The sequence below is a fragment of the Diorhabda carinulata genome, chromosome 9, assembly GCF_026250575.1.
Source record: "Diorhabda carinulata isolate Delta chromosome 9, icDioCari1.1, whole genome shotgun sequence".
Lineage (NCBI taxonomy): Eukaryota > Metazoa > Arthropoda > Insecta > Coleoptera > Chrysomelidae > Diorhabda > Diorhabda carinulata.
The window spans coordinates 9,397,960-9,414,775 of record NC_079468.1 but is presented as its reverse complement, the minus strand read 5'-3'; the positions used below and the strand labels follow the sequence as shown (position 1 = coordinate 9,414,775).

General features: G+C 30.3%; 1 protein-coding gene across 4 annotated transcripts in view; it reads right to left on the bottom strand.

Annotated features, from left to right (window-relative positions):
• Positions 1–16,816, bottom strand: part of LOC130898275 (uncharacterized) — a 47,303-nt gene that overhangs the window by 13,143 nt on the left and 17,344 nt on the right. Inside the window, exons 8-13 of one of the 4 annotated variants that reach the window (XM_057807448.1) lie at positions 16,133–16,508; positions 14,777–15,009; positions 14,459–14,488; positions 14,261–14,398; positions 12,455–12,701; positions 6,593–6,876 (exon numbers count right to left, since the gene is read on the bottom strand). In XM_057807448.1, coding sequence (XP_057663431.1) covers positions 6,593–6,876; positions 12,455–12,701; positions 14,261–14,398; positions 14,459–14,488; positions 14,777–15,009; positions 16,133–16,508 — 1,308 coding nt within the window. Of the gene's footprint in view, positions 1–6,592; positions 6,877–12,454; positions 12,702–14,260; positions 14,399–14,458; positions 14,489–14,776; positions 15,010–16,132; positions 16,512–16,816 lie in introns of all 4 variants that reach the window. The other 3 variants (XM_057807447.1, XM_057807451.1, XM_057807449.1) reach the window with 3 other exon arrangements.

Below are 16,816 nucleotides of genomic sequence, written 5' to 3'. Positions count from 1 at the left end.
ATCACAAGATTATAATAAAATTATGAAATTATTAAACGATGAGATAACTTACAGGAAAATTAAACAAGATCCTATGAATTCTTATCAAACACAAAATAATTATCTAATTCGACCTTGGGAAGAAAAACTATATTTCGCCAACATATACAAAAAAATTGAAAATTCACAATGTCTTTCGTAATTTTTCAGATTCTGTTTGGCTCCAGTTCCATATGTAAGTTCAATATTATGGTAGGTAGGCATTATTTTATCCATGTTGGTATAAATTTCTTTAATTTCTTATTTCTTAGACCTTTTGATATATTAATGCTTTTCAATGTTTTTAATTTTAGGTCTCTTCTGTTTTAAAACAGAAAAGATCAGTGATAAGATAAACTTAATAATAACATAAGAATAGAATAGTATACCAAACCAATTTGGTCCTCAAGTTATTTGTGTCATCCTATGCCACAAAAAAGATCAGTGTAAAGTTTGACTGATAGACCTATCCAACTATTAGATTCTGAATTTAGATGCTTAGCTATTCAAAAAGCAAAAACTGCATTGAAAGAAAATAAGCATCCTGAAAAAATGATACTACAATTAATTAAAAAACAAAACAGAAACTAGTAAAAGTTATAAATGACATAATACTTTAGATATCCAAATATTTCATTAAATTAAAATCTAAAACACCAAAACAAAAAGAAGTAATATTATATATCAAGTCTTTTGTACTAATTGTGACGCTGTCTACATACCTCTCAATATTTAGAAAAGACTAAAAGGTCATCAATATCATAAAAAAACAAAACTACATTAAACAACCATGAAATATCAAAAAAACATAAATTCAAATATAATGATTGGAAAACTCTTGAAACTGAATCCAATACCCGAAAAAGAGAATTTTTAGAAATGGTTCACATTCATAAGAACGAAAAAGCTATAAATGATAAAAAATACCTAAATAATTTAAGTAAAATTTATAGCTCTATTTTGTAAATTCTAATGAAACTACAAATAATTTAATTAACTACTGCTACATAATATAGATCATTCCACATAACTAAATGAGATCAAGCAAAATATCTGGAATATCAAACTAAATAAAAATAATGAAAAAATTCATAACATCAAACTGCTATTAGTTGAAGTAACATTTGAAGCACCCCACACAAACAGAATAATTCTGCATTATACAAAATGTGAACACTATGGGCACACAAAAAACTTTTGTCAAAGAACTCCCAGATAATGTGAAATGATTAACTGTAAAGGAAAACAGCCAGCGATCTATAGAGGATGTGTTATTCACAAAAAGTTACAGGAAAAACTTTATCCAAAAATTAGATACATGGAAAGCACCTCCAAAATAACAACCTAACCAGATATAACATATGCACAAGTAACAAGACAAGGAAATCAACAATTAAATATTGAAAATAATACAAGACCATACATAAAGAATCAATGAATGAATGAGATCAATCATCAAATCTATGATGATGGGCCAGATAGGAAATCTGACAGTCACCTATGGATTCAAGAATTGATAAAGCTAGAAAGCAGTGACAAATCAATAGACCAAATTCACATCATGATGGACACAGATATCCCATTTGTGGTAATTAATGACCACCAATCATAGGTTAATAAAGATATTCCGCGAAGCTTGACATGTATCTCTTTGGTACAAAGATAGTTCAAAACTAGCGCAAAACGAAAAATCACTTATCAATTTTCAGGTAGATTTGTTAGCAATAAACAAAAGTATTTGGATACAAACCTCTCTAGAAAGCACATTCACATTCTTTCAGTTAGCCAAACGGCCTTAAAGGTCCTGAAAGCTATTGAGTGCATGTCCAAACTAGAGTGAGAGTGCAAACAAACTCTAAAAGCACTAGTTAACAGTAAAGTAATCTTAATGTAGCTATCAGACCGCCAGGCAATGAGGAGCAGCTTTTAAAAAAGGAGCAATGACTCCATATAGGACCGAGCCTTACTGTGGCCTCAAGAGGTGCCACATCAATAACGAACTGAGCAGAGTCTTACAGGAGAAACATTCCAGGCCTAAAACAATGCGTATCATAACCATACCAGCTAAGAAGTCTGAGGAACTCTTGTGATAACAAGAAACCGCATTAAACTGATTGTCGCTTCTGACAGGTGACTTCCCCGTTAAATACCACCTTAAGACAATAGGCATATCAGATGACGACAATTGCAGATTCCGTGAGCAAGCCATGGAAACAGCACAGCCTCTATTATGCGAATATCTTGTCCATTTCATTAAAAGGCTTAAGTACCTTGAAAGAGCAGTACTAATACATTGAGATGTTGGACACAGAAACCCTAACGAAACGACTCTCCTAACAATCTACAATACCCAATCAAATCATGGGTTTACAAGGTAGCGTTCTTGGTTCATCGCAACATTTGCAGATGTCACATCTTTGCTTATATCCCATCAAAATCCAAACACAGCAACTAAACATCTTCAATTGCATCTAAATAAATCAACAAATTAGTTCAAAACATGGTAAATCAAAACGAATCAAATTAGAATTGTGCATGTAACTTTCACCCTAAAGAACGATTCGTGTCCAAAGGTCTTGTTTAGCAATCAATCTCTTGTAGATAAAAATCAAATATCTTGGAACTCACTTAGATCAAGGTTAACTCTGGAGAGCCATATATTTATGAGAAAGATACTAAATCTAGAAAATAAACTGCTGATTTACAAAGTTAATATGGGTTTGCAGAATATAGCTACAGGGTACAGCCAGTAATTCAAACTTTGAAATATCAGGGTTCCAGAACAAGATACTATGTATCACACCAGTACTGCATCATACGTTCCAAACCTACTAATTGAACTAGATCTTGAAATTCTATCAGTGAAAACCGAAATGAGTCGTTATAGTGAAATCAGAATAGCGCTCAATAAAACTATAAATTTTACTCAAATTATTTAGGTCTTTTCTAACATTGACAGCTTTCCCCTTCTATGCATATCAACCATTTCCAAAAATTTGTATTTTTAAAAAATTTTTGAATTTTTATAATTGAATGTATATTTCATGATTTTTGTAAATGTAGTTTCATTTTTTTATCGTTCGATAACCTTTCAATCTACTTTCTAAATACTGAAATGTCTACCCACAATAATTGACATATTGACCCCTGGATAGGCTCGTGAAAGTGTGTGTAATTAAAATCGTTTCGCTAGTACGAGTACATTAACGTTCTACTGAGAAATAACTTAAATAAATTAAAAGTTTTTGGTTATAAGCATGATAGAAAGTATTAACCGTCAACAAGAAAAAATTATGAACAAGTACAATTATATTGATGTTTATAATTTTAAAATTAAACAATTCGAATAATTCTCCTAGGTGGGAGAGACCTTTTGTCTCCCCAACCAGTTTTCTTAACAGTAGCTAACGTTCATTACCGACTAATAAATATTATCAAACTTGCCAAACCTAACAATTTCATAAAACAAAAAATCACAGAAAAAATTTTCTCGAGACACAAATTTTGTCAGCTTTTATATAGAATAGTATTCTGAACCGATTAGGTTACCAGTAGACAATATAGAAGACACGAAAGTTGCAAATGTAAATGCCAGTCTCAAATTAAGTGAAAATGGAAGAAGCGATATAACAAATATTAATAAGACTCTTTCAATTTAATATTAAAATTTTGACACCTATGAATTTGAAATTTTTACAAGAATTAATACGATTCAAAACCACCGAAATTCTTAATTAATTATTTCCCAGACGATGAATACATGAGTATAAGAAAGCTCGGAAAATATATTAAAGTTAGTCTACTTTGGTGGTTTCATTGCCACGTTCCCAATAAGAAACAGCTTATAATATAGCTGGCAAAGACTTCTTTACAATTCAAAATTGAAACCAAACGAAATAATTACCGGAAACATAAACAGTAACACCTTTCGATATAGAAATTGATCAACAATTAGTTAATAATTATATACAAAATCATAAAGATAAAATGAAAATTTTATACTCGAATTTAAATAAAAAATTACAGGAAAACAAATCAAAAGTAATCTCTAAAGCAAATAAAAGCCGTGAAGAATTACCAGATACAATACACTACAAGTGTACGTACATAATAAACTGACACAAGGTAAAACCAAAAATAAATATAAAAGTGAAGAAATTAAAAGCAACAATATCCGACTAAAAACAGCTAAAATCGCTACTAGACACAAAAATACTTCAGAAAATATTCATCTTTCAAACATAAAACGTCCTAAAAAGACTCCCTATAAATATATTTTAAGTTCGTCACCGCCGGAGACGCAACAGTCAAAATAAAAGATGTTACCCATAACTTGGGAATACTTCCCAAAATCTTGGATATGCCAAGCTGCAGAAATCCAGTCATACTTTTGTTTATTTTTATAATTTAAGTCTACTACTCGTAGAATATAATAAGTTAAGTATACAATATAATTACGTTAAATATAATATGTCTAATAATACATTTTTTCTATCTGAAACAGAAAATATTATAAATATAATAGAGTACACTAGGAATGGTATAGAAGAAAAATTTGATAACATTAATATTCATTCTACCTTAGATAGACCAAAGAGAGGGTTAATTAACGGTCTTGGATCAATAGTAAAAACAATTACAGGAAACTTGGACTCTGAAGATGGAGATAGAATTAACTCAATTATGGAACATTTAAAACAAAACCAAGAAAACTTGCATAATCAAATTAGAATGCAATATTCTGTTAGTCACCAATTCATTGATAATTTTAATAAGACAATTCAGGACATTAAATTTAATGAAAAAATATTGAAAACGAAAATGCGGAAAATATTATTTATTTGAAAGAGTTATTCAACGAACTTCTTATCACATTCAATGTAATTCAAGACATTTTAGAAACGGTTGAAAATTCCTTGACCTTCTGTAAACTTAGAACATTACATCCAAGTATTATAAAATCTCACGATTTATTTGTAGAGTTGCAAAAACTGCATTATTACTACCAAGCGGAATTACCCTTCGAATTAAAACATAAAAATATTGTAGAATTTGAAGCCGTCATAGACGTAGTTTGTAAAGTAGAAAATAATCAAATACAAATTTTTTTATCGATATCTATACCTACAGAAATTGAATCAGAATACGTAACATTAATACCTAATTAAAAATTTTTACTTAAATCAAATAATGTCATTAAACCTCTAAATGACATTTGCACTTGTGGCAATATTTTTCAATGTCTTAACCATTTACAAGACAATAATAATTATGGATGCGAAGAAAACATATTGCTAGCAGGAAATTCTACATATTGTTAATATACAAAAATTGAAATAATTAAGAATCACATTGAAATTATTATGGAGATAAATCAATTTTTGGCAATATTTCCTGTAGAAGAAAAATTAATCATAAAATGTAAGCAAGAAACTGAGGTGAGAACTCTTAAAGGCATTTATTTAATAGAAAATTCAGCATGTAAAATTATATTTAGGAACCAAGAGTTAATATTTCAACAAAAACGTTTGGACAACCTTTTGCAATAAATGAATTAAATCAATTACACGTTTCTCCAATGAAGATTGATTTAAAAAGTTTAAAAATAAAGGATATTCCAAATGGTATGGGTTGAATTTAGGGTGTTTTGATATTTCATGGTTCGTTAATACAGTTCTATATGTTTTATCATATTGATGACCTCTTAGTCTATTTTCTAAATATTGAGGTGTCTGCCCTATGTAGACAGCGTCACAATTAATACCAGGCACTTAATAAATAATATAACTTCTTTTGTTTTTTGGTGTTGTAGATTTTAATTTAGTAAAATATTTGGATAACATATTATGTCCTTTATGAATTATACTAATATCATTTTTTTTAAATAATTAGATAATTGTTGGGAAAGTCCTGGTACATCGGCAAGGAAAAATGTCTTGTTTTGATGTTTCGTTTCTGTTTTGTTTTTTTAAATGATTGTAGTACCTGTTTATCCTTTTTCTTGAATATTCATTGTATTAATTGTGACGCTGTCTACATAGGGCAGACATCTCAATATTTTGAATATATTTTGAAGAACTGCATTAACGAACCATAAAATATCAAAAAAAACAAATTCAATTATGAAGATTCAAAAATTCTTGAGACAGAATCTAATCTGTCAATGATAAAAAAGACCTAAATAATTTAAGTAAAATTTATAGTTCTATTTTGTAAATTCTAATAAAACTACAAATAATTTGATTGATTAAGTACCGCTACATATTTGAGATGTAAGGACTGAGCAAAAATTTATTTTTCTTATTAGAACAAATTTATAATTTGATTTTATTCTTATTTTGATGTCCATGATGTAGGTGATCTATTGATTAGTATAAATACGCAATTGTCAGTGTCAATATCATATTTTGATAAAGACTTAAAAATTAGTCGAAAAGTCTTTCTTCTAAAATTTATTTGATAAAACTAATTTTAAAACAGAAGAGACCAAATTTCAAGAACATTTATATATATATATATATATATATATATATATATATATATAATTCAAATATATTAATCTCATTAAACTCACCTTTTCATTTATGGCATTAGGATCAGGCTGGCAGCCTTCCAATGTTGTAGAATTATAAGGCTGGCCATACATGAGTACCCGGGCAGATACGCCGATTCTACCGCACGCTACACAATTTTTTGTCTCAGCATCTGAAACGCTAACTTCTCTAAGAACATTGAAGCATGGCCAGGTGCATATTGCTGCTTGAACGTTCGCGGGCCACCTCAAGAGATTGAAGAATTTTTGTTTCTTACTATCTGTTATGTCATCAATGGTTTGCACATTCGAGAGAAAGTAGTCATCTGTATAAATAGATTTCTAAGTATTAAAACCGTTAGTTGAGGAACTTTGGAAATAAATAGTGTAGCATCATTAATCTTGTTACTTTCAAGGAATACGTGATTAAATCAATTTGTTACTAAAAATTATTCCGTAAAAACAATCTAGATAAATTTAGATGTTCTAGTCTTTATAAGCATATATTTTAAGCTACATTTCAAAAAATAGTGTTCCAGTATTTCACGTGATTGATCTGACCAAAACAATTTTGTATTGTATTGGGAGTGAACTCATGCGATAATTTTCAACAAATCATCTGTTTATATATATATATATATATATATATATATATATATATATATATATATATATATATATACAGTGCTTTTCAGATAAAAGTATCCACCTTTAATAACTTTTGTAATACTGGTATTTAGAAAAAATCCAAAAACACGTCAATTTATGTTGGAAGGGGCAAGCATTATGGCTTATTTAAACTTACTGGAAAAGCCACCCCCTCACCCCTAGCAGCATCCCCTTTATTTTTTTAAATTACTTTTCATATTTTTTATGTAAAATTTGGATACTCCTCTTTGAGCTGATTTCAAAAATGTATAATACTTGTAGGTTAAAGTGGTTAGTTTATGAGATAAACAATTTTTCTTTTAAGAGCACAAATTTTACTTATTATTTACTTTCACCTTATTTGCCTGTACTAAAATGGGTTGTACAACAGTTCAAACTCTTTAATCTTTTTAACTGTGCTATTTATTATGAAGTTACAATAAGTGTTCAAAATGAGTACCATTCACTTCCATACAATGGTATAATCTATTTTGAAATGCCTCTCTGACATTGCTTAATACGGCTGGATTTAATTGTCGACATTCATTTTCTATCCTCTCTCGTAAATCATCCAGAGATTCTGGTTGGGTAGCATAAACTTTTGTTTTTAAATACCCCCATAAAAAGAAGTCTAGGGGTGTTAGATCCGGTGACCTAGGTGGCCACTCCATCATCTGCCCCCTTCTACCTATCCAACGAGCGGGGAATGTTTCGTTTAAAAATTGTCGGACAGGCATAGCATAGTGTGGGGGAGCTCCGTCTTGTTGAAATACCAGTAAATCTTCGGAAAGGTTATCATCATTTTCTATTATTGTTGTAATACGTGGGTCAACCCCTTCCCTGAGTAACTCAAGATATGATTCACCATTTAAATTTCCGTTGATGAAGAAAGGTCCGACAATGTGGTCACCTAGGATACCACACCAAACGTTTAACTTTTGGGGATGTTGTGTATGGAATTCACGCATAATATGTGGATCACTTTCAGCCCAATATCTACAATTATGCCTACTTACTAAGCCATTTAATGACCATGAGCATTCATCAGAAAAGCAAATATTGTTTAACAATTGTGGATTGTTATTGATAATTTGCGTCATTGATTCGCAAAACTCTAGACGACGATCAAAATCATCTTCATTCAACTCGTGCACCAACTTAACTTTGTATGGGTGGTACTTGAATTTATGTAGAACTCGGAAAACTGTAGAAGATGAAACACCGATCGCTCTACTTATTGTTGACAACGATTGGGGTTGTTGAGCCTCTAAGCTGACTTGCCCTAAAATTGCCACTTGGATTGCTTCGTTATTTACGAGTCCCTCTCGCTTATGCACTTTATTGCAAACAGACCCTGTTGTGGTAAATTTCTCCATCAGTTGAATTACATACTTATGAGTTGCATGTCTTCCGTCATGTAATTCGTTAAATATTCTAGCAGCAGCTCTTGCACAATTATTATTTTGGTAGTATAAACCTACAATTTCAATTCTTTCTTGCAAAGAGTAAACCATTTCAGAGAAACAAAATAAATAATGTATCAAATTACACTATCAATAGTGACTACAAATTCTAGTTGACAATGTCAAACTTTAATAAAAAGTAGAGTTTTTTGTTGTTTGGATTTTTTAAGTAGAATAAATAGCACAGTTAAAAAGATTAAAGAGTTTGAACTGTTGTACAACCTATTTTAGTACAGGCAAATAAGGTGAAAGTAAATAATAAGTAAAATTTGTGCTCTTAAAAGAAAAATTGTTTATCTCATAAACTAACCACTTTAACCTACAAGTATTATACATTTTTGAAATCAGCTCAAAGAGGAGTATCCAAATTTTACATAAAAAATGTGAAAAGTAATTTAAAAAAATAAAGGGGATGCTGCTAGGGGTGAGGGGGTGGCTTTTCCAGTAAGTTTAAATAAGCCATAATGCTTGCCCCTTCCAACATAAATTGACGTGTTTTTGGATTTTTTCTAAATACCAGTATTACAAAAGTTATTAAAGGTGGATACTTTTATCTGAAAAGCACTGTATATATATATATATATATATATATATATATATATATATATATATATATATATATACAGATGACAGACAGCACCCCCTGAGTCATTCCCAGAAATAAAAAATAATTCTAGTTTTAATACTAACGATATGAATTTATGATTTATCAAACGCAAATAATGAAAATCACATGCAAATAATAATTTAAAAAAACTAAGAAAATTGGAAATATTTTAATGTAAAAAGCTTGATATCCATGGATGTAAATAAATAAACTGATTAAGCAGATTCATTATCAAATTATCTTGGAGAGCACATCCCACACATTTTTACATCATAATATCTCCACCCTTATTAGAAGTATTATTATTTAGCAATTTTCAGTTTGGTTTACTATTAAAGGGTAGTTTTTTAGTTTTTTGAACTATTATTTATTTCCTTTGATAATATGAGTGGTATTGGTCCTCAATAAGTATAAAATAAATCAGACGTTTTAAATTATTCAAAAATCGAATTCAAGATTCCGTTACAAGCATACAAGTATACATATATAAGCGTGTTAAAATAGTTATTAATGTAGTAGCCTTTTTCGACGAATGTGAATGAGCTGCAAGCGAATGCGACAATAAAAAATGCCTTTACACATGAATTACATACAATACCAGCAAAATTTTTATTGAAATACATAAGTTGAATTGTGATTTTCTCACGCACTAGTGCGTTAAGTAAGTTTAATATTTCGTTAGAAGAGACTATAACGCTTTTATGGATTCCTTATAGGATATATTATGTATTTAAATATTATGAGCATTTTATTCAAGATTAGAATAAATTAACAACAGAAAAATTCAATTAGTAACAATAAATTATTGGATCATTATCGCATCTTGCGATAACAAATATTCAACATCAACAAGAAAAATCGAAATAAGAAGTATGTTAAAAAGGCGGGGTACATTGAAAGAGTTATATACTAGGTGGTACATAAGGGTTCAATATCAAAAAGGCATATACGAAGTGTATCACGTAACAGTTCGATATATAAGGGTATTGTTCGTTGATTATATGAGTCACATGACCGTTCAGATATCATAACACTTATTCAATGAAAGTCATTGTTGGTTGATTGCCAACCGATTCACCATATACGTAATACTTCTATATGGACAGTTTCTAAAAGTGGAAGCTGTTCCGACTAAGAAAGACAGAATGGCAACGATTTCACTATCCTCTGAGGTTCCAGTTCGGCATTCTCAAGCATGCGCAGTATAGATGAAGTGTCTCGAACGAGAGAGAAAATGAATATTGTCGGCACTGTAGCGTAGGGATGCTTGTCAATATTATGAAATGCGAACTTAAACTGAGGATTTGCCTAAGGTGGAAAAAAGATGGTATCAAAAAAAATTGTGTAATTCGTAATGTAATGGTGGGTTTCTAGCGCTTTTGCTACCACTACTTGCAACTTTAGGGGCAGGAACAAGCACCGCGTCTATATGAACAATTTCTTCAAGTGAAAAATTAGGAAAACAATTTTTTCTTTATAATATACCCCTTGGTGCATATGAATTGATCGGTATAGCTTAAGTTTTAAACAGTCAAATGAAAAGCATAAAGAAAGATACATGTATTGAAATAACACAGGATATAAATACTTTGAAATTGTCTGGGCAGAGCAATTACTTCATCTCATTTCAATCAGACACCACCCTAGGTTCCTTGCATAATTTCCTCAAAGATACTCTTCATCCAAACTTGAGATATGTTTCAGACCGACTGGTGACTATTTTCAAAGTGAACACGACAGGCATTGATTGCAGCATAGCAACCGAATCCTATTTTAACAGAAAACCTGTGCATATCATTCACCAATTTTTTCCAATGGTGCCTGGTTATAAAATAGTAGTCACGCAAAATATCTTGTATTTCCCAGTCAGTGTTGAAACGATGAACAACGTCAAAATAAAAATCATTGATCAATTGGGAAACCTCGTCAATTTTCAATGTGAAGAAATTGCTGTTACTTTAAACATAGGAAAAGTATGGTCTTAAAATTTAATTATTCACATTCCACTAAACACTATAAAAGACCACCCATTAGTCTGATGAGAGCAAAGAGGCACTCACAACCAAAAATAAGCAATTTTTGAAATCTCTTGTATTCAAACTACTGATATAATGGACATCTTACATGTGAACTCTTCAATGACACCACTATTGAGCAATATCAGATTCACACATATCAGCCCTTCATACCTGGTAAATTGAACTAAAATGATGAGATTCGAACGCCCATACAGGATCTGGATACATATACACTACCCTCAAACAGTTATTTATACATTGAAGAAAACCCAATAAAGTTCATAAACAACGCTATTGCATTCTTATTTCGTGAGCTTAGATATGAGCTGACGTAAGTGGATTCTGTACGTGATGTATATAGGTCTTGTTTCGACAATAAAAAATTATCTGTATCTGAATGAAAATGCAGGATGGTCCCAACAATGAAGGGTGAAAAGGTGTTGGGTGATGTAAATGGCAATTTCAATGTCTGTATACCATTACTATTTTTGTCCGGTTTTTGAGGATATTAAAAAACTATCATGAATATGAAACAGGATCTAAAATTAATTTGTGCAAGTGATTACATTGATGCAATAATAAATTCAGATGAAACTGAGAAGGGATATAAAGTTAGTAAGAAATGAACTGATTTTGCGAGCGTTTCAGTAAAAATTATTCTTGAAGAAAGTAGTCCCATGATACGAGAAAACCTCTATTCACTTTAATACTTTAATACCTTTTGCTTTAGCTACATTTGCAGATGACACTGCCCAGAAATCAAAATAAACAATAAAACTGGACATATTCCCTTTTGACTAATTAAACTAGTTGTTAATCATAGATGTAAGAGAATATCATTCATTGAGTCCTCTTGAGAAAGTTTGATTATATTGATTTGTTTTGTAATTTGCCAACATAATTTTTGTTAAAGAATAACAAATAAATGGAAGAAATTAAATAGGTATTAGAATGTATTAATTTATGTACAAATGTTCTTTCAAGTTACTGTGTGAAATTGGTTACATATATTTTAATGCATAGATTGTTTCATCTAATAAATTTTTATGGACTTAAAATATGTTTTGGAAGTTCAATTGGCAATTTTACTTAATTTTTTTCCAAAATATGAATTAAAATTTATTAACCAATTATGCAAATTTTAATCTAAATCTTAAATATAAATTACCTTTTTCATGGAATATTTCCATGAGAAAATTACTATCTAGAGCTTGGGATATCAGCGTTTGGATATACACCTCAAAATTATCTTGATAGAGTTCAAACTGTTTCATACACTGTTCCTGATAATCAAAGTCTACAATTGTCATTTCATGTTTTAAAAACTCTACTATAGTTTCTAACTGACTCTGTGACCTGTATTTCACCGGTACAGCCATATATTCCTTTTTACTTTCGGGAGTCCAGGAAGTATACTGAAAGAAAGTTTATTTATTGAATCAGTGTTATATAGAATTCAATCAAATCATATTAATTTCCAAAGAAAGACATACATATAAATTGATTGACAAGCTAACCATAAAGTTGGATACTGAATAAATTAAATGGTAAAGGTTCCTCAATTCTTCAAATAAAAAAATTCAAAAGTGACATTTTATTATCTCACTGGTCACAAATAAAATCATAGCACAGAATTTGGAAAGCATCAAATTAAATGATTAATTCAATCAAACGTATGAAAAATATGAAATTATCAGAGTGGCAAAACATATACAAGAACGTCAATTACAATGAACACAAATGAACCTTCCTATAGACAAAAGATTATATTTCCAACCATCGTTTTTAACTAAGTTGGAATTTCTGGAACCGTTTATGATATGAATACACTTTTTACACCACCACTTCGCCAACACTCATAATTACATTGCCTGACACGCGGTTCGATAACCAAGAAGGTAAATTAGTTTACCTTCAGTATCTGAAGACGATAACTTGGTTATCGAAACGCGCGTCATACAGTGTAATTGTGAGTGTTGGTGTAACCAATGTATTCAGTATGAAATCGTTTTTGTTAATAATTCTACAAGTGAATCGATAACAACATAAAATAAGTATAATTATTGGAAAAAATTGTGTGCGTTATTTTGTGATTTACGACATTCATTTACCATATTTTAAATTAATTTCATCCTCTCAACCACAGGGTCCTATCCATTTTTTTTGGAAACCAAAGTATTCAATACCTCTTTCTTTGGTATTTCGATTAATGTTTTTGCATGTAGCGACGGTATTATGATCTGATAATAGAAAGTACAATAGTTGGAAAGAAAATAAAGACAGGTCAACTCTATAATAGCCGCTAAGCACAAAAAATATCACTCACACAAATAACAAATCCCAGTAAAATACGTACAACTCCAATCTAATCTTAATTGCCAAGAAAACATTCTGATTCCAGCGTGACGTAATGCGAACTGCATTTTACATACACAAATGTAGATAAAAGAGCTACAAAATCTGAATCAAGCAAACACTTTGTAAGTGAAATATATCAATTAATTGTGTTCTACTGGATAAAATGCTGGGAACACTTCTGTTCATAATTTAGTTTGATATGTTGAATATCAAATTCAGATAAATTAGAATATATATCTAATTGGTTTCCTTTCAAGGAATTGAATTCATTAATATTTACATTCGTATATAATTAAATTTTGATAAACAGCTAAGCTATTTTGAAACATCAAAAATATTTTCAATATGACGTCGAATATCTTTAAAATTCTGTTGTTAAACGTCTACCACGTAAATGTTTCTTTAGGCTAAAAAATAATCAGATATCAAACGTGGTCAAAACAGGCGAGTATAGTTTCACTAAAAAATGCAACTGTCTGTTGTGCAGTGTGTGACAATGCTCATCAATATGCAATATTAATTTACGAATATTGACTGACTCAAATACTGCACATAAACATTTTGTGTTGTCCTATTTTACTGTAAAGTTTCGTTGATCTGATACAATTTTTCTTACCGTTGATATATTCCGATATAATGTTATGCCGTTTTGTTCAAAAGGTTCATATTTTTGAAGTAGTGTTTTACCATCGACTCTCCAGATTGCAGGCCATTCTTCTTTTAGTTCAGACTTAATTACTACAAATTCTCCAGCCTAAAAAAATTAAACATATAAATTCTTAGAAGTAGAGAAATATACTTAATAATTTGTTACCTGATCTTGTTTCTCCTTTAGTCTATTCGACTGCATAAAAGAAAAATAAATCTAGTTTATTATATGAATAAAATAAATTAAAGAAACCCCTAAATTTAATCATATGGAATATCTAATCATTATAAATATTTTATATACAGATTTATTGGAATGATAATTGGGTTTATATTAACTATTTAATATTTCGGATCTTAGAATTGCATACATAGGTATGGGTTTCATACTAAATGATTTTTTTAAGCAAATATTTAATTCTCATGACTTAATGTTCTGCATATTATGCAGAATATGATATCTATCTATTGATATGTTACTCACTTTGAAAGGTCCTTCGTCAATGACAGATGGAATACTACTTTGAATTGATGCTGCAATATTGTCCTCCAATGTAGGTGCAATATTCTGCTGAGGCTGTTGAGGTTGTTTATGTTTGTGTGAAGATTTCTTTTTGTGAGAATTATCGCTACCGTAACCATCGCCATCGCTGATACCCGCTCCTTGGGCAGCAACCGATATTAGATTCTTTAAATTTTTTTTCGATTTACTGCCAACTAGTAGAATAAAATAACAATATCAAATTTGATTTTTCACCAACAATAAATTCGAAATTTGGAGTGAGAAAAATTGGAATTGAAATGTGTGTAATAACAATTGAGGATAAAATGAAGATATTGAAAAACCAAAACAAATTACGGCACATGAAAGATGGGATAGTCTCCCATAATGATGATCTCACTACAAAAGAGAAAGAAATGCAAGAGAAGATTTAAGGAGTGGGAGAGGAAAGAGAGAAGTATGAGGGATGAGAATAGGCTACACAAAACTATTTATAAATGGGGAAGTTTGGAAATGGAGTAAGGATTCAAATGATTTGGCAAAAGGCACAGACAAGAAAAAATTGCAAAAAAGTAAATACTATTAGAGAGAACCAAAAAGCAAATAGACCAAGTGCACAAAGAGACTTCACGAAAAAACAATAAAAGATGTCAAAATTTTTAAGAGAGCAGATGCAGACTTAAATCATGTTCTGAACATAACTAAAATGAAGCCGGAGATGCAAACATCTATAAAAACAAAAGGTAAGGCGATGATTGAGTTTAATATGAACAGATTGAAGAGTGAAGAAATACTAAGAAATATAGAGAAATGAAAAATAGCAAAGCTGAATGGAGGAGCCAGAAATGAAGGACATTAATGAGAAATGGAAACAAATAAAATCATCACTGAAAGAAACGATGCAAAAATTTTTGAGACATTCAAAAATAAGCACTGGAAAAGATTGGTTTGACGAACATTGTAGATTGATGCTAGAGAAGAGAAACCAAGCCAGACTCAGACTAATGAACCAAAATACAGATAACAATAAAAGAAGATATAATGAAGCAAGAAAACAGGCAAAAGCAGAATGCCAAAAAAGGAAAACACATAGAGACGAAACTGCTAAACTACCAAAAATGTTCAATAAATCTATTCAAAATTACATAAAAAAGGATATCATACATAGTTATTACAATCTAAGAATTTTTGTGAGGTGACGGATGTGGAATGATAATCCTCAAATTTTTTTAAGAACATCGTGAAATTGAACTACTTCCAAACTCTGTACGGCAGTGTAGTATTGATCTACTGATATGAATATACGATTAAATTTTCCACTATAAAGAACATACTTACGTGGTCTGCCTCTTCTATTTTTTTTAATAACTAACGCACCGTCCTCTTCATCATTATTAGCAGCAGGTGTCCAAGCTGGATCTGAATCTGAATCCTGAAACTCAAGTGGCTCCTCTGGTTCATCATCTTTACCAATCTCTGATAGACTGTTTTTCTTTTTTGCTGCCCTTTTTGTCGATTCTCGTCTAGGAACATTTTCTAAATCCTTCTCTTTCTTTGATTTATCTTTTTTTTCCTTGAACTTTTTTTCTTTTTCCGGTTTTGGAAATTTATCTGTTTTGGATTTCTTCGATTTATCAGGAGGAGATTTAATCATCTTGATTTTGTCTTTATCTTTCTTTTTCTCTTTATCCTTTTCTCTTTCTTTATCTTTAATCTGCTGTAAAACACATTAACAAGTAAATTAATCGAAAAAAAAAAACGGAAAAAGTTGTATTTCAACCTATTTGGTACATTGATTCAATTTACATTTTTAGTGAAGACACTAAAACTGGAAATTCAACATATTCATTAGGTAACAACCATATACACTGTATCCATAAATGTTCTGTTCAAGAGAAATATCTCATCATCATTATTTTGGTTTCATGAAAATCGCAAATAAAATAAAACTGAAATGAAAAATTTAACCTTATCTGCTCCATTCTATAGTCAATTTTAGGAGTTTTCTTCAGAGTGGTCAGA